Source organism: Hydractinia symbiolongicarpus, chromosome 2 (genome assembly GCF_029227915.1).
Source record: "Hydractinia symbiolongicarpus strain clone_291-10 chromosome 2, HSymV2.1, whole genome shotgun sequence".
Lineage (NCBI taxonomy): Eukaryota > Metazoa > Cnidaria > Hydrozoa > Anthoathecata > Hydractiniidae > Hydractinia > Hydractinia symbiolongicarpus.
Genome location: NC_079876.1, coordinates 28,432,367 through 28,459,883, shown reverse-complemented (window position 1 = coordinate 28,459,883; position 27,517 = coordinate 28,432,367). Strand labels below are relative to the sequence as shown.

At 36.6% G+C, this 27,517-nt stretch overlaps 4 protein-coding genes across 4 annotated transcripts; 1 reads left to right on the top strand and 3 right to left on the bottom strand.

Moving 5' to 3' along the window:
• Nucleotides 1-504: 504 nt before the first annotated feature.
• LOC130630508 (uncharacterized) lies at nt 505-1,750 on the bottom strand. The gene is made up of 4 exons (XM_057444026.1): nt 1,484-1,750; nt 1,149-1,213; nt 963-1,057; nt 505-667 (listed from the first exon to the last, which is right to left on the bottom strand). The coding sequence occupies exons 1-4, from the start codon at nt 1,706-1,708 to the stop codon at nt 546-548; spliced, it is 507 nt and encodes a 168-aa protein (XP_057300009.1). The 5' UTR covers nt 1,709-1,750; the 3' UTR covers nt 505-545.
• A 1,858-nt stretch (nt 1,751-3,608) lies between these two features.
• On the bottom strand, nt 3,609-6,895 carry LOC130630509 (uncharacterized). The gene is made up of 2 exons (XM_057444027.1): nt 6,077-6,895; nt 3,609-5,972 (listed from the first exon to the last, which is right to left on the bottom strand). The coding sequence occupies exons 1-2, from the start codon at nt 6,321-6,323 to the stop codon at nt 5,752-5,754; spliced, it is 468 nt and encodes a 155-aa protein (XP_057300010.1). The 5' UTR covers nt 6,324-6,895; the 3' UTR covers nt 3,609-5,751.
• Nucleotides 4,601-5,480, top strand: LOC130630507 (uncharacterized). Its single transcript, XM_057444025.1, has 2 exons — nt 4,601-5,041; nt 5,199-5,480. Exons 1-2 carry the CDS (start codon nt 4,601-4,603, stop codon nt 5,478-5,480), a joined length of 723 nt encoding a protein of 240 aa, XP_057300008.1.
• An 18,501-nt stretch (nt 6,896-25,396) lies between the features above and the next one.
• On the bottom strand, nt 25,397-27,004 carry LOC130630080 (uncharacterized). The gene is made up of 3 exons (XM_057443477.1): nt 26,976-27,004; nt 26,296-26,847; nt 25,397-26,196 (listed from the first exon to the last, which is right to left on the bottom strand). Exons 1-3 carry the CDS (start codon nt 27,002-27,004, stop codon nt 26,070-26,072), a joined length of 708 nt encoding a protein of 235 aa, XP_057299460.1. The 3' UTR covers nt 25,397-26,069.
• Nucleotides 27,005-27,517: the final 513 nt, after the last annotated feature.

Genomic DNA, 27,517 nt, shown 5'->3' with positions numbered 1-27,517 from the left:
GTTAACGTTTTAAAACGTACATTTTTAATAAATTGCAGAAATAACGACATGAAAGACGACAAATATTTTGCGATAAAAATATTTTGAACTTTTTATATCAAACTCGTACAATAAATATATTTTATAATTACATAAATATAATTTAAATATAACCGGAAATAAATAAATAAAATATTATTAATAATCAACACTATACAATTCATTTATATATTCATATTTACAAATTGTGATCATTACAATAATCTGTAATACGAATTCTACTTGTGAACTTATCCATGCTATTTAAAGCATAAATTGGAACTCTAGTCGAAAAAATCTTAAGCATATTGAGCTTAGGCCATATGAAAGAGTCACCTTAAAAATTTTGTGAAAGTTGCTAGTAGTTGAAATTCGTCGTAACGCTTGCAAGGCCGAAATAAACAAAATAAATATTGGAAATAATAAGGAAGTCTGTTCAGAAGAAACAAAAAGAGATATATTAAATGTATAAATGACATTCATAAATGAGGTAAGTCGAAAGGGCTTTTTATTTGTTTTTTGGAAATTTATACATTTAAGGTACCCCTTATGTCCCTGATCCTTTGACTGGGAGCGTTTCGAAGTTTGGTTCCAATTATGCGTCTCATCTCTTGTTCGTTCGCATCTTTAAAACGCTCGTTGACAGATTCTAGAGAGAAAGAAATAGCTTATTTCCAGATAAATAATAGATTTTTATAGAAACGTAGTCAGTAAATGTTTGAGAAATAGACCAATGAACCTAACGCGATCATTTGCATACTATGTAATAGCAAAACGATTTACTCATTATTTTTGTAAATGACTGTAGCACAGTAGAACATTCTTAAAACATTATAACTTGAATCAACCGTGCCTTTCTCAATCAATCTCTCTATCCAAAAACTAAGAGAAAACACACCATACATAGAAGGGTAACAACGTAATACATCAGCTAATACACGTACCTACTATAATTCTATAAATTAATTTCCCTTCCAGCGGGACTTTGTCTTTCTTGCCTTTTAAATTGGCTTGCGCCATGAATGTAGTGGTGAAGATCCTGACGAAAATTAAAATTAAAATTAAAGGTAAGTAGAAATAAACTACTAAGGAGAGTGTATTTCCTTAAGGAGAAAAAATTATACCTTTACCTATTCATTGCGAGACGTACAGCATCTCTGTAGTCCACCCCGCCAATTTGTGATATTTGTTGTTTCTAAAAAGATAAACTAGATTGTGTAAATTAAAGGTATTACAATAATGCTAGTTTCAAAATTAAGAATATAAATAAAATCACTAAAGCCTGGTTCCCACCAATGCGTTTATCGATAAACAGATGTTTATTTTTAAAGTCATAAAGTTAAAACTGAACAATTTTACATTGCTTTCCGATTTGAGTCATGATGTCGACATTAAATGATAATGATCAAATAATAAAAATATCATTCAATGTTAAAATGGGATATCAGGCTAATAAAAACCTCACCATTGCCGTGAAGTCTTCAGGATTTCCCAAACGTTCCTCACAAAGCTCAAGTTCTTCCCTGTTGTCAATTTGAACCAGAGGCCTTTTGTCAACTGGTACCTGGTTTTGCCCTTCCATACCATCTATTCGCCTTTCCAGGCGAACAAGGTACCTGCACATTTTCTTTTGATTCTCCAGAATCTGATTGCATGTTTCTAAATTGTATATAAAATGTAACAAACCCATTTAAACAAAGGAAAATTAAAAACATAGTATTGGACGTTTACAAAGAAAAGTTATACCTTGTAACGACAGGGTTAGGATTAGAGTTAGATAAAGATAAAATTAGACAGTATTTTCCATTTAGCTTGAAGTTAGCTAGCGTCCTATATAGCTAGGTGCTACCTAATAACTAATTAGCTAGCTTCAGCAGTGTATAACAAAAACAAAATATATACATTTTCTCAATTTCTTTCAAGGTTAAAAGAAATAGTTTTTGTCTAAAAATAAAAGCATATAGAATAAAAATAACGGTTCCTTCATTAAACACCAAAACCAGAAAACAAATTTGATTTCTTTAATATTTTCTTTCCAGTCTTTGTCCTTTTTTTTGACTACTGGCTGGCTAGCTGGGTTTGCTTGTTTACATATCGCCATCTTTCTGTAAAAGATGGCCGGGACCGACTTTTTGTGTCCAGGGAAACCGAACACGAATTTGACCTTTAGACTTAGTACTAAAAACCGCTGTACTCTATTCCGAGAATCACAAAACAAAAATACTTACTTTTTAAACGACCGGTATCCCGCAGATGCTTTCATGAAACTACCGCCAATTTTTATTGAGTGTTCCAATGGTCAAGTGTCAAAGAATATCCGTCAGGGGGTGCAGGAAAACAAAATTACGACGTAATGAAATAAAAACGTATTATGAAGGGTCGCCAAAATACATTAGTATTTAAAAATAATTAAAAGTGACAATTACCACTTTCAATTTCGTGAAAAATTGATTTCCTACAAAATAAACATGCTAACTAAGTTTGCGAACACCCCCGTTATTTTAAATCGAATTTTCCATATAAAAAATCGAACGTCTTTTAAAAGACGCATTTTAGACCACTTTTAGAAGTAGGAAAAGACGTCTTTTAAAAGACGCGTTTTAGATGCATTATAGCAAAAAGAGAAAGACGTCTTTTAAAAGATATATTTTAGATAACTTTTAGATGTCTTTTAAAAGACGTCTTTTAAAGATCTTCTAAAAGACATCTAAAATGCGTATACTACAGGATTCGCATTTATTTACTTTCAAAAGACGTATAAAAGATGTCTTTTGAAAGACGTTCTTAAGAAGATGCATTAAAGACATCTTAATAGCGTTTTCTAACAGAAGATTAAAAAAAGACATCTTAAGACGTCTAAAAGACGTCTTGTGCCGGCTGGGTGGTACGTTTTTCTCTCTACTCGTATATGGGGAAATTTTTTTGGGGGGGTATACATAATGACATGAATTGTTCTATTTTTTTCAGATTCTGATTGTACGGATGAATCAGTGGATACCGATTTGGACGATGAGCTAATTGGAGACATAGCACCTGCAGTTTTAATAGTACATTCAACATGTTACATAAAGGTAATTTTCGTAAGACTATTTTGGCAACAAAATAATCCCTAATGAATAAGAAAAGATATAGGCACAGGCACTATATAGGCACATTTTCTAATATTAGGGGACATTGGCAATACACTCGAGCTACTTGGGCTATCTAACTTAGTCGACACAAATACATCAGAAGTTCAAAATGCAGGTGTAAACGAGGAATCCGATGTAGAAGAAGATTGTATTTCCGATGGTGACAATGAAAGTTATGATGAATGGCTCGTAAAATCTGTGGAGAGGTAATAATCTTATGTTATATCAATGATCACCTTTGGAAAAAACTAGAAAATGCTAACGATTGTGAATTCACACTTTTATATTCCAGAACTGATAAAAGCGACCCTAACTACTCTCTCACGCATGATATAGAAGAAAAAGACGAAGAAGAAGAAGAAGAAGGAGAAGAAGAAGCGGAGGATGAAGAAGATGAATTAGAAAGTATTGAAAATAAACGTGTCCATCCTTCTAAACAAAAAACATACCTTGTATATGAGTCGTGTATTAAAGAATTGCTACGATATTGTTCCAAGTGTGGTTCAGTTGTCGATCAACAAAACGTCAGCATAATTCAAAACACTGGAAGTCAATTAATGTGCGACATGACATGTTTAAAGGGTAAGACTAATTGTATAATTAAATCATTCAACCTCGTTCCCAGAGCGAATATAAATAACTAGTAGTACTCCATCTTTAGGTTGTCATTACGTTTGGTCAAGTCAACCAAAAGTTCATACGAAAGGTGCTGGTAATATTCATCTAACAGCAGCAATCGAATTGGCTGGTATTACGTTTAATAAGATGCTGAAATTTTGTAATATTTGAATCTTCAATTTATATCAAAATCAACCTACTATCAACACAGGGGAGACTTTGTTTACCCTGAGATAGATCATGCGTGGCGCAAGGAAAAAGAGATGTTGGCCGAAGATATTTTAATAACAAATCGACAGTTGGCACTTGCTGTGGACGGTCAATGTGACTCACCTGGTCACAATGCCACCTACAGCACGGTATCAGCAATGGATTTCGAGACAAACAAAGTATTGAACTTCAAGATAGTGCATGTCAAGGTAATTACTTTTAATGAAACTTTGACTTCAATGACTCAGTAAATCGATTTATTTATTTCGTTATATTCACAATAGGAATAGACTGGTACGTCACAATCCATGGAAAAGGAAGGTTTTATTCGCTGTATTGAAGAAATACAAGAAGATATGAAGCTTCCCATACGTGTCATATCTACTGATCGGCACGCTTCGATAAAAAAGCTGATGCGATGTGACCCAAGGTTCAACAATATTATCCATCAATTTGATCCTTGGCACATTGGGAAGGGAATGCTCAAAAAGTTAATCAAGGCATCGAAAAAAAAGGGTAAATAAATCCTCTCTTTAAAACCATAGAATTTATCTTCACAATATAAATACAACAGTTAGCGTTATTTGTTGAGGCATTTAATTCGTGTTGTGTTATTTTCAGACATGAAAATTCTTGCTAGTTGGGCGCCTGCAGTTGTTAATCACCTTTATTGGTCGATTCACAACTGTCATGGTAACGGAAAGGAGTTGGTTGAGAGATTAACCTCTATCATTCACCATTCAGTCAATCGCCATACATTCCATCAGAATAAAATATATAAAAAATGCGAACATCCGGAATTGACTGAAGATGAAAATAACAGAAAACAGTGGCTTGTGATAGGGTCTGAGGCCCACTCCAAGTTGGTGAAAGTTGTCACGCAACCTAGTCTTGTTAAAGATATGGAAAAGCTGACGGAACAACTCCATACCACTCTCCTGGAAGTTTTTCATTCCTTGAAAATACGATGTCTCCCTAAGTCCATATTTTTCAAAATGGAGAAGATGTTGGCTGGAACACAGCTTGCCATTTTGGATCACAACCACAACGTCGACAGAGAACAGGTAACTATCATTTCATAGACAAACAGCGTTATTTAAACGTTGTAACACAAAAATGTTCTCAACCTCGTACCAGCGCAGGCAAGAAGCGCTGGGTACGGAATCGCACATGTTCTTATATAATTTGTTCGTAATGTCAATAAGTCTTTTTCTCATTTAGAAATGCAAAGTCGACGAGGAAGGCGTAGAAACCCCTCTTTTCAAGGTGGCATATTCAAAGCCCAACAAACGATTTGTGGCAAAGGTTGTGAAAGTCGATAAAGACTATAGTTACCTATCGCATATTACAAGGAAAATATTGAAACGAGCTGAAGTCAAAAGGAAAGCTTCGAAACGAAGTCAGCTGAAGCGTCAACTCCCATTGAAAATTGCTCCTGATGATAGACCTGCACGTGCAGAAATAATTGAAAAATCTACAAAATATAAGCGAATAAAATTGTAAAAACGTAAATATAAAACTAATTGTAAATAACTATCATTGTACATATATATATAAAACAAATTTTCCGGATGATTACTCATCCTCTGTCCACAACAAATCCATTTCTGCCACTTCTCCCCCTTCATCATCACCTCGAAACCCAGTGTATTGGCCATCTGTGCTCGGGTATTCCTTCCTAATACGGGAAACAACGCATGCTGGTATAACCCGTCTCACACCTCTTCCTAGTTTGTTGTGTACGAATCAGCAAAACTGACGATAGGCAGCATATCTATAAGACCTTTAACAGACAAAAATATGAATAAATAACATATATATCATGTAAATGAAGTAGTGAAAAAAAGGAAAACAGAAAATACTTATTTGGTACATTGTCGCGTTCTGGTATACCCCGACTTTCCCGGTCGTGAAGAGCAACTAAGGCAGTCCAAAGAGCGTCCTTGGGTAGGACAACCCAATAAAAATGAGGGTGTTGTGTAATGCATTCTTGTTCTAAAATGAAAAAATATCATTTGAGGTTTACGTTAGATTATGTCAGAGGCTTGGTGAAGAATTGTACAGCATAAATATATATATTATAGAAAAAAGTGCACTACCGTTGAGATGAAAGTATTTTATCGCATCCACATCAACACAGCGTAGACATTCTTTGCCCGTCGGCATTCTCTCGCAATTCCCACATCGACACCATTCATTAACAGGTTTATTCATCCTAGAATTTTCGCATGGAAGTACTTGGTCATTGCCGTCGTCGTTATACACAGGCCTCGGCTGTGCCGCTATTTCTGCCTCTGACCTTTCTGGTTCGTACTGAAATCCAATAACAGTAAAGTTCGAAGACATTTTATTCCTACTAAAAAACTTACATTACATTGCTGGGGGTGTTCTCTATATTTCGCTCGCTCTGTCTTTCTTTCTGAATTGCTTTACGTCACATGCATAATTACGCATGTTAATGTTTTAACCCAGTCTTTTTTGCGCACATTCACACAAAAAGAATGAAGGCATGCTTCAACATGTTATTGAAAAAAGTTTGCAGATATGAATGATATGAGAAACTTTTATGGAAAAAGAAATATATGTTCGTGAGTTATTTTTTATAACTTGAAATATACAAACAACTTTATTTTTACCGTACAGTCCCTTTAAATCAGATATAACGGTAGGTAAATCTACTAAAAGATGTACCTAGCTGTAGTTTGTTTGCTAGTAAAAAGACACAGATAAAATTATTAAATAATACTTATCCAATAATCCAAAAAGTATCAATAAAGTTTGAGCAAACAAACGCAACACGCTCCAGTAAATTTCCAGAGGGTTTGAGAATAAGTAGCGCCAAAAAGTATATTTCGACGGCGTAAACCACGTGATCCATATTGTCCAATCACAGTTAAAATTTTTCGTTTTTTATAAAAGTTCACGTGATTTATTTTGTCCAATCAAAGCAAAAAATGTTTGTTTTTGAAAAACTTAGTTCCCAGCGCTTTTTGTATTAGCAAATGCACTGTTTATTCCGGACGCAATATTTCACGTGCCAATGACATTACGTATTGTTTATAATCTAATGAATCAAAAACTACTAAAATGTAAATAAACAGTATCCCGCGTCTGTTTTCTTACCAATAGGTTAAAGAAGTGTCGGTATGATATTTATTTATTTGAAAGAAATATTTTTTACAGGATAGCCATTCAAAAGCTTGTATATTATATGCCAAGTTTTTTCCATGGGTCCTGTTAGATTTCTAAGACAGAGAAAAAACAGAGAAAAACACAATGAACTAAGAAATATAAAAGGAATACAGATATAGTTGATAGTTTTGTTCTCAACTTTTTTCAACTGGCTCTAATTTTGTTATTATTCAGCCAGAGGTCGACTTGCGAAGGTTCTAACTCGACCTGGGAGACAAGGGTATCCAAGTTTTTATGGGATGAAATAATTATTGTATTATCTGCATATAGGTGGTGGTGGTTTGAATTGATGACAGATTTTAAGTCATCAATATACAAAAGAAAAAGCAGGGGCCCAACACAGATCCCTGCGGCAAAGGTAAAAAGTCAGGGTAAAAATCAGAATATATATATATACATCATAGTATACGGAATATAATATCCTTAACACTGCAATATATAGCTATATGTGCAACATAATTAATGTTTTTCCTAGCCCTGTCCAGGATTCGAACTTGGATCTCTCATTTATAAGTCTTAGCCATTAGACCAACAGGGCATGAATGCATATATACTTTTATAGTTGCACATTATAGCCACACATGTACAGAAAGTCTGATATATAAGAACATCAAAATTTAGTTTTCTTTATACAAGTGTCTCAGAACTGCAATATTAACCACAACAGCAAAAAACAAATCAAAATAATAAAAATATATATCCAAAATGAGTCAAAACTTTGTACTCTCTGCACACCATATGTTACTTATGCTAACTTTTGAAGTTGTAGCTTCACGCCTGTCGTGGACGACCGACGTCAGTCACTTCTTCCTCTTCTTCTACTTTATCTCTAGAGAGAGGAGGATGAGGGTTAGATCGAACTACAGTGACTATACTGTTTTCTAAGGCTTTATATGTGGAGAATTTTTACTCACAAATTTTTATATGTCATGGGGTTTCTTTATTAGCAAAAACACAGTCTATTCTGGACACAATATTCTATATGGGTCAGTGACACATTTTATTTAGAACAAAACAAATCAGAAGATGCTACAAAACGTTACGAAGGATTTTTCTAATGCGAATTGGATGGCAAATTTGCAGGCGAAATGTATCTGAGCATGCACATTTTTATTTGTGTTATTTTGCTTCGAAAAGTTTGCTTACCTGAAAAGTAGAAACAAGGTTCTTTTTTCATGTAAATATACATCCTAACAAAGTTTTATCCTAACATAGAAAAAAAAAACAAAAGAAGTCTTAATTCAAAAAAAAAAGATGTATATATATACTCAATAAAATGCATAACTATAAATTCAAATAAAAGCTCAATGTTGTTCAATGTTTATATATGTTTGAAGATTTTCTATGTTTCTATGTTATTTTTTCTGTTATTATATAGATGTTTGAAGATTTTCAGGACATGTTAATGATTGCACAAGAACCACTCCTTAGAAATTAAAAAAAATTGTTACTAGAAAATATGGATGTTGGTGTTAATCCTGATATATATATATATAGAAATAATTTCAGTTTCTATAACATGACTCGCACTAGTGTATAAAATTAATTTGAAGACACATGATCCTGTTGCTGTATTAGCGAAAGAGTAGTTTGTTTGGAACGCCAAATAGTCTATGGGTCTACATTTTGTTTAGAATCCGACGACTACAAATTTACATGTTAAACAATAATTGCATCCAGCACCGTGATGCCCCAGCGGTAGCTAAATATTTACTCCTCTGGGTGTTTGGTGATGCCTCTTAATTTCTAGCTAGCTCCACAATCATATGACTCTCCTCCCCCTGCCCTCTCCCCGACACTTCTCTGTCATCCAATCTTGAAAAAAATTACCTTTGGTGTCGGTAACATGTGACTATGTCAATGTCTATATAAACATTGACAGGAAGTATTATATATGGAAAAATTAGCGATGTTCTTTTGTTGATTTTGCTAAGTTTTTTTAGTCATTCTTTATATACATTTAAAAAATTTGTCAAGAGCCAACACATTTTGTGGAGCTGGATAAAACTACAAAGTAGTTATGTGATGGACATCACTCACTCTGTGCAGTACCAGCTAGCTAGCTCAAAAATCCGTCCTAAAGTCTTAGGACGGATTTTTGAGAATTCTCTTATGATGCTATCTTCTAATCATCTACCATAAGAGAAAACTTAATAGGCATTTTTATGCTAGTTAAATTGGTAGTTTTATGCTAGCTTAGCTGTTACTGTTGTGCTAGATAGCTTTAGGTGTATGCAAGGGGTTTTCACAACCTTTAAAAAACAGTGATCATAACCTCCACTTCTTTCTTGAAAAATCTCATCATTTCGCTTCTAGCTGGCTGACTACGTTTAGCACCATCTTTAAAACACAACAAAAACTCCATCGCCGTGCTAAAAACACGTTCTCTCGCTCAATCAGATATTTACGAAAATTTACCAACAAATGACCAGATAAAATTACTGGGCAACACTGATAAAATGGCAGAATTTTTTATAAATTTGATGTATAGGGACGAAATCGTATAGAAATCCTATATACTCTCCACCGTGCTTACTTTTCACTTATATTTGGCTTATTTAATTATTTAATGAGGAAATGGGCTTCGCTACGCTCCGCAAAAAGAAAGAATTGTGTTCCTTTTTATGAGCATATTCTTTAGAGGAGCAAAACCTCTAGAATTTAAATATTAAGACTTAACTGGTCGAGTTTATCATTGTGCGTGCACTTTGTAATTTTCATTCTTCTATTCCTGCGTGTGTTGTAGTTGTGAATAAAATGAGTTGGTGTAAACCATTCTAGAAAATTGATAGGTGTTTCTTGTGATAGAGTACGTTAGATAAAATTAGCAAAATGTAGTTTGAATACATCTTTAAATTTGAAAATGCGTAGCTCCTTAAAGGTGTGATAGGATAGTTGTCATTAGATGTTAACATTTTTACCGCGTTATTTTGTAGAGTGAGAATCTGTCTAAAGACAACCACAAGCTGACCCCCAGTCTTAATGCCATAAACAATATGAGAATAAATTAGACTATTATAAACATTTTTTAGCACATTTATGTTCACAAATGGTCTTAGCTTATACGTTACACATATGCTTCGACTAATTTTTTTAGACAGTACTGAGATATGTTGTTTCCAGTTTAAATATTGATCTACATAAGCGTCAAGGTATTTAATACAATCACTTTGAGTGATTGCACAATTATTAAGTTTTGGAGTAACATTGTGATTGAAAGTTTTGTTCTTGCTGTGAAAGAGAACAAAGTTGGTTTTACTTAGATTCAGAGCTAAACGATTTATATTTAACCATAGGCTTAATTGTTTGAGCTTTTGGTTGATACAGTTTTGAAGCTTGAGAAGACCATCAGATTCAAAATAGATGTTCGTGTCATCTGCAAATAGAAAAAATAACAATTTACATGAAATGTTAGGCAGATCATTGATGAAAAGTAAGAAGAGAAGTGGGCCAAGTACAGACCTTTGGGGGACCCCGGTTGTAATTATTTTGAGAGAAGAAGATTCATTTTCAAAAACTACATATTGATATCTACGTGATAAATAAGACTCAAACCAATCTAAAGAAGCACCATTGACACCATAGTGTTCAAGTTTGGATAATAATATTTTGTGATTAAGTATACCTCAGCGTATTTTTCATGTCAAATGGGTATCACGTACCCAACGCAATACAACTGTTCACCCATTTCGATGAAAAGAAAGACCTGGGAACAAGTTTGAACAAAAAGGCGTTTTGTGAGAAATATCAGATCCCTAATTAATAAAAGAAAAAGTATAATTAATAAAAATGTTTTTAAACACATTTATCACATTTGTAATGTATATTTCTCAATTCATCAGATGTTTTTTCTTGTAGAGATGTGACACAATCGAATGATACCAAGACTCACATAAATCGCACGAATCCCATGTAATGACAATCTTCTTCGTCGCTGGTTTCTTCTTAGTCCCTGGTCTCGCTGTCAATTTGTTGCAATAAATCATTAACCAATCTTTTCGTTTAGATTCTGGAGGCATGATTCTTGCCTTTTTTATGACGATTAAGACCAGAAAAACTAGCAAAGCACTCCTCACAAAATATTACAAGGCAACTCTTTTTGGTAATGAGGACGTTTGTGACGACGATGGTACATCGTTATATGTCTTTCCTTGCCAGATTTTGACTTTAAGAAATAGCTAGGGCAGAATTCGCATTTTCCTAAATTGCATGTGTTTGGAAAACGCTGGGTAGTATGATCAGTGTTATTAGTACTAATTGATGTCTGCAAAGAGGTTGCACAATGTATTTCGTAGTAGGTGGAAAAAATTGGTGCAAAGAACAAGAACTTTGCTATTTTAAATATTTGTATACCACCAAGGAATGCCATTTACCGCAACAAGCAATATCTGCACTGAATAAAATGACCCCGTTGCGGTGACGATCAACAAGTTGAAGCGCTTTTTCACATTCTTGAGATATATCGAGGCATAAATGTAAATCCCAAGCAGGTGCTTTGAAATACTTCTTCACTTCTTCAAAGTATTCACATTCAAGCTTGTTTTCACCGCCTTCAACCTTCTTGCAATCGATCCTGCATCCATCAAAAGAAACGCCTTGTCAATATTTCAACAAATCTTCCAGTGCTTTGTTAAAGACAAGGGATTCTTTCTGTTTTAATTTATCTGGAGAAAAATATTAGCAGGGGGGTTTGATAACACATGATCTTGTCTTTGGAGAGTAACAACTCCACTTATTACCTGCGTTGAAAACAAAGAATAGCACAGTTGAACAGAAAGTGGTCAAAGTTAATTTTAGGAAGATAGGGATGTCTAGTTTCTGCTGATGACCGTCCGCGGACCTCTTCGAGGTGACCCAGCTAGACATCCAGGGTACTCAGGTTCACACCAATCCTCGTGTTTCCACATTCATAGGTGTTTGTTTCAGTACAGTCGAAATCCATTAACTTTCCGATTATCCCTGTAAAGGGGAGAATGCAGAAAATCTCCAGCAGCTTCTTATTCTTTGGAGAGAAACCTCCTTTTTTAAATTAAACTTTCCGTCTTAAAAGACTACTTTTATCTGCATTGCGATGTAGTTACTCCTATTCTCTTTTTCCTGTTTCTTACACAGATCCAGTTGACTGCTAGGAAAGACTGGTTGACACTGGGAAAGACTAGTGACTGTGGGAAAGACCACTGACGGTGGGAAAGACCATAGATCGTGAAGGCTTTTAGGTTTTGGTGACTGAAGAGTGTGTGTTCTTCATTGGTTAGGATGGGTCTTCAGTTGCAATCTCGAGACGATTGATAACTCCTTCCAAAGAATGGAGTGTGGCGGATTTCGAAGCATAAAAGTTGACTGGGTGGTAAAGTGAATTACTTGTTTAAGCTCGAGAAGATATCTAATGGTTTTCTCGGTTGCCGCCGCTGGGTTCTAAGTCTACCTTTCTAAGGGGCGGTTTCTTGGTCAGCCCAAGCATTACGATACGATTTCTCAAGTGTTCATGTCTAAGGTCAGAAAGCTTTTCTGTTTCCAGGTTTGCTGCTTTTTATTCTTTGTCACAACCTCTCTAAGGGCTGGGTTCCAAGTCTACCTCTCTTAGCCCTGGGCTCTGTGTCAGTAGGTAAAAGCAACAACGATACGATTTGCAGCTGTCGACTTTTCTTTTTCCAAAGTTTAACAAAAGTTATTGGTTTTGGCGGACGGTGTCAATGAATGTGGCTGGTGTCTTGCAGGAGGCAGGGGATGCTTACTCAAGGGCCGGCACCAGATCCCAAGCAAGAGTGAATTTCACCAATCCTCGTGTTTCCACATTCATAGGTGTTTGTTTCAGTACAGTCGAAATCCATTAACTTTCCGATTATCCCTGTAAAGGGGAGAATGCAGAAGTTCTCCAGCAGCTTCTTATTCTTTGGAGAGAAACCTCCTTTTTTTAATTAAACTTTCCGTCTTAAAACACTAGTTTTATCTGCATTGCGATGTTGTCACTCCTATTCTCTCTATGGGTCGAAACCTACCTGCCCTTCGTTAAAGTTCTGTTCATCTTTCAAATGTGTTGTGTCCTTTTTATTTTATTTTTTATATTTTTTTTAATTAATTCCTTGTAAAAAGGGAGAATTGTGCTTTTAGAGGCGTGTTCTCTAGAGGAGTACAACCTCTAGCTTGTTTCCAAAGACCTAACAGGTTGAGTTCATCATTGCGGTGGCTTGCCACCTCTTTGTAAATTATTTTCTTTGTTCACTTGGCGGTTTCTCCTCATTTTTTAATCTGGAACTCAAATAGCACCAGCAAGACGTTTCCTGAGAAGGGACCATAAATCCTCAACTGGATTAAAAGCGGAATATCGAGCAGCATATGTAGATACTAACAGTATGTTCAAATTCAACCTTGTAACTGTAATAAAACAAGGCATTTTCAACTGAAGCTGGTGAGAAGTCAGGACCTAGAACAGTTATCGCATTCTTTCAAAATGTCCAAGAGGTCGCAAACATGTGTGACAAGAGTAGAATGGTGGTACTCAATTGGACTAGGAAGGTGGGCTCATCTACCCAAGTTATCAAATCTTACTTCACGTTCACAACTCGACAGTATGCTAGAAAAACGTTCTATGGGTTCCCCTTTAAATAGCGAAGATCGAGATGTTATTGATCCTCTTCCTCTGACATAAATATATACAAAGAGGGACTTCCATGTTGTTCTTTACATCGTAACCATTAACAATAAGTAACTCAATATTTTCATTTCCATAAAATAAACAATATTGTGTTTGAAAAATTTGAAAACAACGTCATGATTCTATGTTTTGTTTGTGTAGGAGCAATAGGGGGTGAATTCATATATTCTGTTTGTTGTTTTTCATGCAGTGAGTTCCAAACAGCATTTGTTTTCCCGATTAAAACCTTTCCTCACTGGTAACCACCTTTCCTTTCAATCCACCTGTTGTTGACAAATCGTTCGAAGGTTTTTAAAGAGTTCACAAAGTAGCTTTTCAAATGTTTTTTTGCAGTAGCAGTAAACATTTCGGTGATAAGACTATAGGCAAGAAAGGAGTAGAACAACTCAGACAAATATTAGGAAACTAGTCGATAAAGCCCGTGGAAAAATCCACTGAGGCAACATAACAAATGGGTCGAAACCTACCTGCCCTTGGTTAATGTTTTGTTCATCTTTTCAAATGTGTTGTGTCCTTTTTATATTTTTTTGTATATATATATATTTAATTAATTCCTTGTAAAAAAGGAGAATAGTGCTTTTAGAGGCATTTTCTCCAGAGGAGCACAACCTCTAGCTTATTTCCAAAGACCTAACAGGTTGAGTTCATCTTCGCCGTGGCTTGCCACCTCTTTGTAATTATTTTCTCTAAAAAAGAAGCATCATTTAAATTTTAATTACCTCAGCAACCCATCCACCAAAAAAATAGAATCTTATTCTCACGTTGCCTCTATTGTGTAGAGCTTAAACGGCTGATCAAGAAGATGTGTATAGTGATGTGCTTTTGATGAATGGTTAATAAGATATAACACAGTTTAAAAATTTTAGTGACGTCAGCAATGGCCCGTTCAACCCCAAATTTTTTTTTAGAAATTAGTAGACCTGATGCCTTCATTGTATAGATCTTGAAACGGTCGTCAAGAAAATGTATAGGATCATGTACTTTTGAGAAACGGCTGCAGAGATATTAGTGTTTTAAGGTTTTTGTTGACGTCATCAACCCTTCCATTTCGAAACGGATTCAGGGACAAAGTTTTACGAAACTTACTCAAAGTGGTCCCTAGTTATCCACACTACGTTCTAACTTTGTTGTACTTCGCCAAATCACACATTTTTAAAACAAAACAAAAAAACCCACAAAACTTTAAACCAAATCAATAAAACTAAAGTGGGCGCAAACCAGCCAACATTTTCGACCAACATTTTGGGCCAACATGTTGGTACGGTTCGCGTTGTCGTATTCCAAGCGTGGCAGATTTCGAAGCATAAAAGTTGACTGGGTGGTAAAGTGAATTACTTGTTTAAGTTCGAGACGATATGCAATGGTTTTCTGAATTGCTACCGCTGTGTTTCAAGTCTACCTTTCTAAGGGGCGGTTTCTTGGTCGGCCCAAGCATTACGATACGATTTCTCAAGTGTTTATGTCTAAGGTCAGAAAGCTTTTTTGTTTTCATGTTTGCTTCTTTTTATTCTTTGCCATAACCTTTCTAAGGGCTGGGTTCCAAGTCTACCTTTCTTAGCCGTGGGTTCTCTGTGTCAGTAGCTAAAAGCAACAACGATACGAATTGTAGTTGTCGACTCTTCTTTTTCCAACGTTTAACAAAAGTTTTGGTTTTGGCAGATGGTGTCAATGAATGCGGCTGGTGTCTTGCAGGAGGCAGGGGATGCTTACTCAAGGGCCAGCACCAGATCCCAAGCATGAGTGAATTTAACCAATCCTCGTGTTTCCACATTCATATGTGTTTCTTTCAATAGAGCCGAAATCCATTAGTTTTTCGATCATCCCTGTAAAGGGGAGAATACAGAAGTTTTCCAGTGGCTTCTTATTCTTCGGATCCTCCTTTCTTCATTAACATTTCTATCTTAAAAGGCTAGTTATATCTGCATTGCGATGTAGTTACTCCTATTCTCTTTTCGAAAAAACAAGTAGTCAGCATTACGAAATGTTCATTCATTTGTTTTTGACTTCCTATGAAGAAGCATGTCAGAGTGTAAAGATGCTGCTTGTTTGGCACTCGCCCTCTTGGTTGATGACGACGATGACTAAAAAGACGTAGTCCTTCAAGAAAATGGATTCGAAGAAGAAACAGCGAAGGGCTGTGTACAAACTTAGTACAGGAATTACTGGCTGAAGACACAAAATCAGGTGTAATGGAAGCTCATCAAACAATCTCAGCAGCTCGAAGATTAGTGCTCACCATTCGGTTCCTTGCGACAGGAGAAACTTAATTATCTTATATTGTTGATGAGGTTACTAAAGTGATCACAGAGTGCATTGGAAAAGAGTATATCAAGATACCTTTAAGTGTAGATGATTGGAACAAGATATCTGAGAAGTTTGCATCAAGGTGGAACTTTCCCAATTGCATAGGCGCTATTGATGGAAAGCATATCCTAATAAGACCTCTGCTGGTTCTGAATATTTCAACTACAAAAAAATTTTCTGCGGATGTAAGTAGTAATGGACGAATGAATGATTCTGGAGTTTGGAATAACTCAAATTTGCGTAGAATAGTCGAGGAAAATAGTATGAACAACCCAGACCCTACTACTGTTTAGTTTTTGTCAATGCCTTTCCCACTGCCAATCGACATTTCCTTTATTCAAAAATATTTAGAAAATGTTAGTCGAATTACTTTAGTCGTGGTAGGAGCCTTTTTTTTAACTTCAGGCACAAAAGATGAAGAGAAAATAATGATGAACTCAACCTGTTAGGTCTTTGGAAATATGCTAGAGGTTACGGAATCGACAGATTCACGGGGACTATATTCATTTCAGGTTTTCGAATTGCGGAGAAAATTGTGCAGAACCAAAACACATGCTGTGATGGTGCGAGCATTTTTTGGCAATAAGCCTAATAGTTGTTAAGTTTCTCCATTTATCTGCCAGTATTTCAAATAAATTCTCAGAAATTCTTCGTGCTCGGCTATGCCGGTAGTTATAGATTCGCTTTTCCGGGGATAAATTTGCTTGAGGATAAGGCTTCATCATGTACGACTTTAAGGCGAATTCGTCATCCCGAACATGAGGAAAAGCAAGGCGAATTTAAAAAAAAATAGCAGGGGGCTTTGATTACACATGATCTTGTCTTTGGAGAGTAACGACTCCACTTATTACCTGAGTTAAAAACAAAGAATAGCACAGTTGAATAGAAAGTGGTCACAGTTTACTTTAGGAAGATAGGGATGTCTAGTTTCTGCTGATGACCGTCCGCGGACCTCTTTGAGGTGATTCAGCTAGACATCCAGGGTACTTAGGTTCAGAAATATGGGTCGAAACCTACCTGCCCTTAGTTAAAGTTCTGTTCATCTTTTCAAATGTGTTGTGTCCTTTTTATTTTTTTTCTATATATATTTTTAATTTATTCCTTGTAAAAAGGGAGAATTGTGCTTTTAGAGGCATTTTCTCTAGAGGAGTACAACGTCTAGCTTGTTTCCAAAGACCTAATAGGTTGAGTTCATCATTGCGGTGGCTTGCCACCTCTTTGTAAATTATTTTCTTATTGCTACTGTCCGAAAGGATAACGAATGACAATCTGGAAAGACAGATTGACACTGGGAAAGACTAGACCTTTACTTTTTATTTATTTGCTTATTTTTTTGTGTGTGTCTATGTATGTGTGTTATTCTTCTGTTATTTTTCTGTTGCATGTAACATCACACTCCCTATTGTCAGTCACCTGTTATAAGTGAAGTATTCAGCAATAGACAGATAGTACTGTCACGCAAGGGGTCAATAGGTAGAGTCGTGGGATGACATGAAAAACATGCCTGCTAAGCCCGCGTAAAAGTTGGCAGCCCCAACCCAATTGTTATCTGTCGCTACCACCAAGCTTAGGCCGGCCGTGGGATTTTTTATGGTCTACAACAAAGTTAAATTTTTTAAACAATGGTACCCCCAACGATATAGACCCTGACCGTATTAGGACTACCCCTCCGGATATCGATTTCGTTATTACTAACTCCTCTGTCCTTCCCGCTACCTGAGATTCATCGTTACTCCCTTCCACTAAGCATTGGACATTATAACCGTGTAAAGTTGTTTTGCAAGATGTGCTAGCTGTTGATTCCACTGAAAAGTCTCGGCTGCTGAAAGCTAACCCGGATAACTCCCACAGTGTTCTTTCTCAGCAATCAACAGAACCTGACCATCTTAGCACTATGAAATGGAAATAACCTATTGCTTGGCCGAAGTCAATTGACACAAAATTGTGGAATTCCCTTGATGATGCAGTTTCCACAATCTTCTAGGCTCTTACCCATTATCAAAAAAAGTGGAGCTGTTGGAATCAACGATTTATTACCATGTGTCTCACCTGTTTCGTGTAAGGTCACTTCCCCAGCACAACCTATCAGGTTTGAACAGGAGAGCTCTACGCAGCATCAGTTTGGTGAACGAGAAGAACAATCTACTCCGAACCCTTAAGAACACATCTGACCCAGTTGAGAAAAGCAACATGCAAAACCTTTTAGATGATATAATGGCCAAGTTAAGGTTACTTCGGAGAGGTGAGCGGAATAGGAAAAGACGTTGGAAAATCTCGAATGCACGCTGGGCTTTCTCTAAGAATCCTTATCAGGCTGGAAAAAATATTTTAGATCCCAATTTGCTCAATAAAACTTGAAGTTGCCCAGGACGAAATGGATTCACACAAACATTCAACCTTGAAGGATCCCTCACGCCATATACCTCTTTCAGATCTCCCTGGATTGCCTTCACCACCAAATCTAGTCTCAGCTTTCGATTCTTCCAAGCTAAAGTTCAAGGATTTCCAAGCTGTACTAAATTCTCGTAGAAATGCTTCTTCTCCTGGGCTGAACTAAATTCCTTACACAGTATATAAGAATTGTCCTCATATTGCATCGCTTCTGTTTAACAATTTTCAAGCTTGTCTAAAGAAGTCTTTTATTCCTGTGCAATGGAGAATTGCATCAGAAGTTTATATACCTAAAAACAACAAACCTTGTCCATCCAACATAAAGGATTTTCGCCCCATAGCTCTTCTTAATGTTGAAGGAAAGCTCTTTTTTAGTTTGATTTCCAAGCGGTTAGAATCGCATATTATAAAGAAAAACAACTTCATTATTACTTCCATTCAAAAAGGTTGTATGGAAAACGTTCCGGGTTGCTGGGAACACATGTCTATTGTTTGGTCCACACTTAAGAATGCGAAGGCACAACATTCTTCACTTTCAGCCATATGGCTTGATATTGCTAATGCGTACCCTTCAGTTCCGCACAAGCTGATTTTTATGGCTCTCAGACGCTATGGTGTACCAGAATTATGGATAAGGCTCATACAGCTATACTACGACAGCCTGTGGAGTAAGTCTTTTTCGGCTTCTGCTCCTTCCAGTTGGCATCAAATCACTGTAGGGGAATTTTTATCGGCTGTACACTTTCCATTATACTATTTCTTGCAGCTATAAACGTTATTATTGAGTATGTGTGTGTTACCACCAGCCTTATTGATACTGAAGGTAATAAAAAAAAAATCCCAGACCAACCCCCCCCCCCCCCCCCCAATAGAAGCTTTTATGGATGATATGTTCTTAATGTCCACGTCAATTTCAAGTACTCAAAATTTATTAAACAGGTGTACAACAGCTCTTGATTGGGTAGGCATGTCGTTTATGAAAACTAGCAAATGTTAATAGAGATAGATAAACCCACCACTATATATTAATACCTATAAATATACAAACATATAATAAACATAAATGAACTGCATTGTTAGAGTCAGACAGTAGGATGTTAACATTCCCATTCTCTCTTTTCTCGCAACCAATAATATAAACATACGGCTGCAAATGCATAGCGACACTGCAAATGCCCCGAAACAAAATCAAAACATAACCAAAGGTTCATAACAGAAGTGTGCAAATAGTGTCTCTATCCGACGTTTCCAGTTTCCAAAACAGCTGTCAGCTTTGTTGGGTCTGCACCAACTTTTGTCAATGGATCTGCAAGTTGCATGGATGTAGGAATCCATTTCACGCTGGATAGTTCTTCTTTCAAAATCATTTCTTTTATAACAGAAATATCAACCCTGAGTCGGCGCTCTGCAGCCATTGTTGTTGAGTAAGTATTTCGGTAAAGAGATTCATTATCAGTTAATGCATGAATCTGAATGTGCTTACATTGCGTGTTTGGTATGGAAATCATTTCAGTAAGAACTTGTGACATAAAGTATGCAGCATCAAGAGCATCCACCATGGCACTTGTTTCAGCAGCAAGTGTACTTCTAACAACACGTCGAATAGTTTTGCTACTCCAAACTAATGGGCACACCTTCCCTTTATTATCAGAGAGGAACACCACATATCCTCCTGAACTTTGACCTGATGACAAATTTGCCAACGATGCATCACTGTAGCAAATGATGGAGCAATTTTCCAATGATTCAAGGCTAGGGAAATGAATCTTTAATGGATTACCTTTGATTCTTTGAAGCACTTTATTTGCTTTCAAGATATTAGACACAGTAGGAGCTTTCATAGTCGAGCTCAATACAGAAATATCGAAGGCAATATCCGGGCGAGTATGTGTAGCTGTCCAGTTTGACCAACCAATCTGCAATATTGAGAAGATTCAGTCTTGGTACAAATGGAATCTTTCTGAAGTTGACGCTCGGGTGATTGGAATTTGATCAATATAATCCAATTGGTCAAGTGATAGCTGTCCAGATTCACTCTGGCTGATATTAATACCAACATATTTAAAATGTCATGATGCTGAATAACCAACTTGAAATATTTGGTAAAGCTTATCTATGACATCAGCTTTGAAAACATCAGTACCAAACCAAAGGAAATCATCAACATGTGCTTGTAACACACCAGACAATTGATCATTTTTATCTTTCCAATAAAAAACACCATAATCAATAGTTGATTTATGACATCCTAAATTTTGTAATGCTTCCCATACTGCAAAATACCACATACGAGCAGCATCATTTAGACCGTACACACAATTTTCTAACTACCAGAGTGTGTTTGGAAGGGGTACGTCACGTGGTGGAACAATAAAGACATCCCGTTGTATTGGTTTGCCTTGGAGAAAAGCTGCTTTCATGTCAATAGAATTTAGTGTCCATTGTTTGCTGGCAATTATAAAAAGCACTAGTCTCATACATTCTTTACTGCCAGTTGGTGAGTCAGCAGGTATGTTAATATTTTCCTGAAAGCCTCGGATGACATATCTTGCTTTCGGTACAAGTTTTCCGTCAACAATTTTTCGGGTACATACCCACCTACCAGTTAGTCTAGGTTGACCTACATCTGGAACCTCTTGGTAAACTTCATACTGTTTCCATTTTTCAAGTTCTGCACTTTTGGCATTCTTGAACTCATCTGGTGCGTTGAAGCATACGGCAACACACATCTCTTCTTCACAATTAGAAGGAGTAGAGGGATCACCTCCTGTTGGGTCTGACTCAATTTCGACTAACTTCCATTCTGATACATCACTCCAATCCATAGAATACTCATGGTCAGAGTGATCTCGAACGTTTACCCAATCTTTGTGGATCCCACCCTTTTTTCCAGCAGGGCCTAGAATTTTTACTTCTTTCCATTCTCCATCAGGATATTTGTATTGCACTGTCTGTTGTCTTTTTGGTAGGGACATCTTGGATCTGGCAACAGGACCAGATTCTGGTTGCTGAATTGAGCTTTCTGGTTGGTGAGTTGCAACATGTTCAGTAAAATGTTGTACTTCCTGTTCAGTTTCTTCTTCTGCAATGTGGTGCTATTCATACCCTGATTCCAGATTTTGAGTAATATCTGACTGACTATTTCCTGCTGCTTGTGGTGAGGAATCTGGTTGTGACGAGGAGTGACTAATTTCATTAACAAGTTGCAGACGAATCATTACAACTTTACCATCTGCACCAATGACAGTAGCAGGCCCTTGCCAACGCCGATCGTCTGGTAGTTTATAGAAGACTTGGTTACCAGGCTGATAGAAGATATCTGCATACTCGCGAACAGGATGTTTTAATGCCTTGCGAAGCTTTGAGCTTATTTCTGCCTGCACGAAAGCTTTTCTGGCTGCAGCAATGGCATTAAGATGCTGGGCTATTACAGAGCTGGTAGTAGCCTTCCAAGGCCGGGAGATCATCATGGAAAGCTGATGGCAGTCTAGGATTTTGACCTATTGCTAACTGTGCTGGTGTAAATCCATTTACAAACATACAGCAATTTCGTACAGATATAGCATACTGCAATGCCAGTGATTCTGATAGCTTCGGGTGATCTTCCAGCATTTTTTCCATCATAATATCTATAGTTGCATGATTCCGTTCATTCAGACCATTTTCCCAAGGACTATAAGTAGCGGTGTGCTTGATGTTTATCCCAAATTGATTGCCAAGTTCCCGCATTTCATCATTAGCGAATTCCCCTCCATTGTCCATGTGAAAACTTTTAGCTGCTCCAAATATGGGCAACCAAAGTTCTATAATCTTTGCAACAGCGATGCGTTTTTCTTTAGATGGTATGAAATCAGCACGTGTGTATCGAGTAACCATATCGATGAGGTAAATTATCCATTTACCCTTCCTTTCTTTCAAATCAATACTAACTATTTCATTAAATTTCATTTTATCTGGATCCATTAAGTTTCCGACAGCTAGCCTTGGAATGGTCGGTTTGTATCGCTTACACACTAGACAATTCTGAGAATATTTATGCAGAATGTCCAAAAATTCCTTGTCAGGCTTATCCAGGACACTGAGGACTTTCTTTAAGAACTCAAAGGGAGGATGACAAAATTGGCGATGCAAGCGTTTAGCAGCAAGTTCTTTCTCATGTTTGGACAATTCACTAACAGAAAACATAACATCCAGTACTTCAACAGGAAAACCTGGCTGCACATTTATACACCAGTGTCCAGTAGGGGATGTGAAGAGCTCAACATTCTTCTTCACACGATTTATTGTAACTTCAGCAGTGTCATTTCCTTTACAAATGAGCAGATTCCATGCTTTCATAGTTTCCTTTTCAAGCAGAAGAGGAAGATCGGTGTCAACAACATCGAATTTTAAGGAAGTGATTTCCCCAGCAACCAAAACAGGAGCTATAATGGTATACATAGATTTCATGACACGTCCACCACCAAATTTAAATTTGTTATTACCATCAAGCTTTTTGACATTTTGGTACATATCAGTACTCATGGAATCAAGAAAACACTGTGTCCATACTACTCCGGCAACATTCTGTGGGCAACCTGTATCGAGAATCATATAGTTAAATGCAACACCACCTGCCATAGACGCATCAGATGCTTGGCATTCAATAACATCAGAGTTAACAGAAGCAATCCAGAAGCGGTTTGTAGAACTATCATGCTGTTGGTTGTCTTCCGATCCTTGTTGTTTCTCAGAACAATGTGGGCAATCTCGAGCAAAATGTGCAATTGAACGGCAAACACGGCATGTTAAAGGTTTACCGTCAGCATTTAGGGGATTGCGATGTTGCAATTTTCCACGACCTTGTCCACGATAACTTTTATTTGATGAATTACCATTTTTCGATCGGTATTGTCTCCATGCAACGTATGTTTCGTATTCATCTAGTGTAGCAAAAAAAAGGCTCTTGTTTGACAGAAGGTTGAACTGAGGCTACAGCGGTGTTGGATGACTGAGTACTTGTGACAGCAGCACTGCCAAAATATTTCTTAAGCGCCTTTTTGGCTTGTTTATAAATTTCATTTGGTTGATCCCCATCAACTTCTCTCATTGCTAGACGAAGGTCAGAATCATTAAGATTGGCACCACACAGTAAATTAAGTCCATGAATACGTTCACCAAGTTATGTCGAAGCGCTCCATTCGGACTTTATATTTCTCATAATACATGATATATTGTTCAATACTTTGATCTTCTTTTCTACATAATGTACGGAAGTCTTTCCACGTATCAAAGGCTGACGTGTTATCGTCCTTACTATATACGTTTCTATCAATTCTATCACCTTTTTCCACCCGTCATCACCTGTCATGTTCTCCGTATCAAGGGTATCAAATAGTTGACGACGTATTTCGCTTCCATCCGGAAGATGCAATGCTAATTGCAAACCATGAACATCTTTCAGTCCAGTTACACCAGAAGTGGCAACTTTCCATGCCTTGGCTTCTCGGAGCCATAATGAAAACTCTTTGTTTTCTTCATCCCACCGTGGTGGGTTTAAAAATCCACTAGCCATTGTTTAACTACCCTCTGCTACCATGAAAACTCGCAAATGTTAATAGAGATAGATAAACCCACCACTATATATTAATACCTATAAATATACAAACATATAATAAACATAAATGAACTGCATTGTTAGAGTCAGACAGTAGGATGTTAACAGTTTAGGCCTTCTAAATCACGCAGCATTGTTATTGATAAGGGAAAAGTCGTCCAAAGATCACCGTTTACAGTTGGCAGCGAAAAAATTCCATCCATTCATTCTAATCCAATTAGGTTTTTAGGCAGAACAATAAACTCATCCTTGTCTGATTCTGCTGCAATACAAGAATTTCTAAATTATGCCGAAGACAAACTTATGGCTATAGACAGGTCCTTTCATAAAGGGATCCATAAGGTTTGGTTTTTACACCATCTGTTAATTCCCAGAATCCGCTCGCCGTTATTAATTTATGAAGTTTCTCTATCTAAATATACCACCAAAAGGCACTTATGCTTACCGAAAGCTTGTTTCCAATATCATTTAAGAAAATGAAGAAGGTATTTACCATGCCAGAGCTGTACAGTTGCATTTGCAAGGCAATTGGACGAAATGGTGCTCTTATGTGAAAAATGATTTATCTTGGAGAACAATTCTTTCACTGCCACAATGTCTAACTTCCTTTTGTATAGGGGCAACCTACGACACCCTTCCCTCTCCAACCAATCTTGTGAGATGGGGAATTGAGAAAGACAAAAGTTGCATTCTGTGCAAGAAACCATCCTGAAATGTCTCTCACATATTGAGTGCCTGTAGGACCTCCCTTACGCGGGGTAGATACACATACCGTCATGACTCGGGTTTAATAGTTTTGGTTAAGGCATTAAAAGAGTTTTTGGTATCATATGAACCTCTTAAGGTTTCCAAATGCAACAAAATTAATTTCATTCTGGCCGGTTAATCACCATCTAAGAAGAGGCATACAAAATGTCCAGGCCTTCTTCACCTTGCTTCCGATTGGAAAATAATGTCAGATTTATAGTCCGTTTTAGTTGTTCCACCATACATTGCAATAACACAACTACGCCCAGACGTGTTATTAATATCCAGTTCTTCCAAAACTGTTATTATGTTAGAACTGACTTGTCCATGTGAAGAGAACACGGAATATTGGCACAAACGAAAGCTTATCAAATATTCTTCACTTTGTTATGCTATGAAAAACAATGGATGGATCGTGCATTTCTTTGCCATTGAGGTGGGTGCAAGGGGTTTCTGTTCAGAATCAGTAAGGATCTGTTTTCGTCGCCTTGGTTTCCCTAACAAGCCTTTACGTTCCCTATTAAAATCCCTAACTTTTACCTCCATGAGTGCTTCTTTTTACATCTGGATGTCTCGAAATTCTACCACTTTTGAGCGAATTTATGCAAGAATTAGTTAAGTTTGTATCACGCCGTCACGGTTTTAATTTAATCCATATACACGGAGAATGTCGAACGGAATACAAACAAAAGGCTCGTACTTCGTTTGATTTGCGCGAAATTATGCAAGTATTAGTTAAGTTTGTATCACGCCGTCACGGTTTTAATTAACCAATCCATACACACGGAGAATGTCGTGCGGTACATATAGAAAAGGCTCTTACTTTGTTTGACGCCAGCGTGTACATCAATGTTCGCAACGAAATTGGGTCTTAGGTAATTTTGTTCGTTTCACAACCTCAATCTTAATTCTTGCTGACGTCAGCATGGCTTATGTTCCCGACGTCGCTGGTCATGGCGTTATTTATTCCACTATGCGGATTTTTAAAACAGCGTCACCCGCCCTACACATCTCCTAATAAATAAACCTCGCACCCTGTGCTAAGGAAATTTCTTTGGGCGGTGCTGTTTTGCCACTTGGGAAAATGTGCAAAAAACCGCCATTCTCCGGGAAGATAGAACATGATAGTAGGCATATTAGGATAAAGATATGTTAGACATTTACGACTAAATAAATTACTTGTTCATATTTTTTATTTTGATTATTTTTAACTTTTTTTACAATATTTGTTAAAATTTCTTGAAATCTTTTGCGCAACTCTCAAACCTTCTTGTATTTGCGCATCAGTAAAACCATGCACTCGACGGAAGTGTGTATCAACCCTGTCGTAATACCTAAGGCGAAGAAAGAAAAATATATCAAGAAGATTCGATATAAAATTCGATATACGATATACAAACACTACAAAACTAAGTAAGTGTGCAAAAACTTACTTTGCACATAACTTGCATGGTAGCGGCTTTGACGTGGTTCGATATATTGTAGTCAGGTGGGTATACATTCGGACTTGTCGTGATTTGAAAAAGAAACCAAGTCTCCGTTTCACACGGTGGACAGCTTCCAAATGTCTGTCAATTCTGTCACCCATGTAGTTGCAGACAAGGAAAGGGCATCGCACTTTGTATACCTTTCGTCCATTTGCAACATATAATGAAACAGGGTTTTCGTGACCAAGATGTGACAATAGGTCTTTTGGAATCTCGTTTTTTCTAGTGTTGATAAATTGCAGTGCCTTCAGATAATCTGCGTACCTTTGAAGAGCAAAAATTCGAATTAATTTAATGTGATAATTTGTAAGTTGCCTTTTCCACTTTCGCACATCCTTGTCTTCATTAGTGTAAACTAACCTTGTCGTGTCACAACCAACAGGTATTTCAATTCTGTGTTGAAAAGGTTGCCCTAAAAAAATTAAATATTTAATTAGTTCAGTGTTGTTGTTAAACACAAAGAAATTAACGAGGTTAATACAACACTGTGACCTATGCCTTCACTAGTGATTTTGTCCATATGAAATCCACAAGCAAAGCATCATTTAACTCTTTGGGTACGGCATTAAATTTTAACGTTTTTCAGTTTTTTAAATGTAAAAAACTCATGTAAATACTCTAAATACCTCCATATAACTACTCTAAATACCTCCATATAACTATATATATTTTGAAAGCAAATATATTGAAGTTTTAGAAAATCAAAAAAAATAATTTTAAAATTCAAAATGGTAGCCTCGGTCAAAGATCAAATTCCGAAAAAAATGGCAAAAAAAATATTTTTCAACTTTGACACAATATAGAGAAAAAACTACACTGAGAAATCGTTTAAAACTCCATAGGGAGTAGGGCAATTATGTTGGCTCTCACAGAAATTTTACAGAACGGAATTATCATGTATATTTCAATTTTTATGAGTCAAAATGTAAACACCGGTAAAATCAAATTTTGGTACGGCAGAAATCAACTTTCATGGAATATAAACAAATCAAAATACTAACATAAATAACCTATTTTACATCGAGTTTTCACTCTAAAATGTTATACATACAAGGAAATAAAAGTAAAAACCTATATTTTGGGATTACTTTTGGTGTGGTACCCCGCAAAGCAATTTTTACAGAGAAACTTTTCGCATTTGACGCAATAGTTAGATGTTTTTGTATAA

Excerpts from the sequence above, each read along its gene's own strand:
- LOC130630508 (XM_057444026.1), bottom strand. The coding sequence starts at position 1,708 with ATGGGTTTGTTACATTTTATATACAATTTAGAAACATGCAATCAGATT. Across the intron at positions 1,214-1,483 it reads CTGAAGACTTCACGGCAATG|AAACAACAAATATCACAAAT; the intron begins GTGAGGTTTTTA and ends TTATCTTTTTAG. Across the intron at positions 668-962 it reads AATTTATAGAATTATAGTAG|AATCTGTCAACGAGCGTTTT; the intron begins GTACGTGTATTA and ends CTTTCTCTCTAG.
- LOC130630080 (XM_057443477.1), bottom strand. The coding sequence starts at position 27,004 with ATGGAGGTATTTAGAGTAGTTATATGGAG. Across the intron at positions 26,848-26,975 it reads TTTAGAGTAGTTATATGGAG|GCATAGGTCACAGTGTTGTA; the intron begins GTATTTAGAGTA and ends TCACTAGTGAAG. Across the intron at positions 26,197-26,295 it reads CCATGCAAGTTATGTGCAAA|GTATTACGACAGGGTTGATA; the intron begins GTAAGTTTTTGC and ends TCTTCGCCTTAG.
- LOC130630509 (XM_057444027.1), bottom strand. The coding sequence starts at position 6,323 with ATGTCTTCGAACTTTACTGTTATTGGATTTCAGTACGAACCAGAAAGG. Across the intron at positions 5,973-6,076 it reads AAAATACTTTCATCTCAACG|AACAAGAATGCATTACACAA; the intron begins GTAGTGCACTTT and ends TTTTCATTTTAG.
- LOC130630507 (XM_057444025.1), top strand. The coding sequence starts at position 4,601 with ATGAAAATTCTTGCTAGTTGGGCGCCTGCAGTTGTTAATCACCTTTAT. Across the intron at positions 5,042-5,198 it reads ACAACGTCGACAGAGAACAG|AAATGCAAAGTCGACGAGGA; the intron begins GTAACTATCATT and ends TTTCTCATTTAG.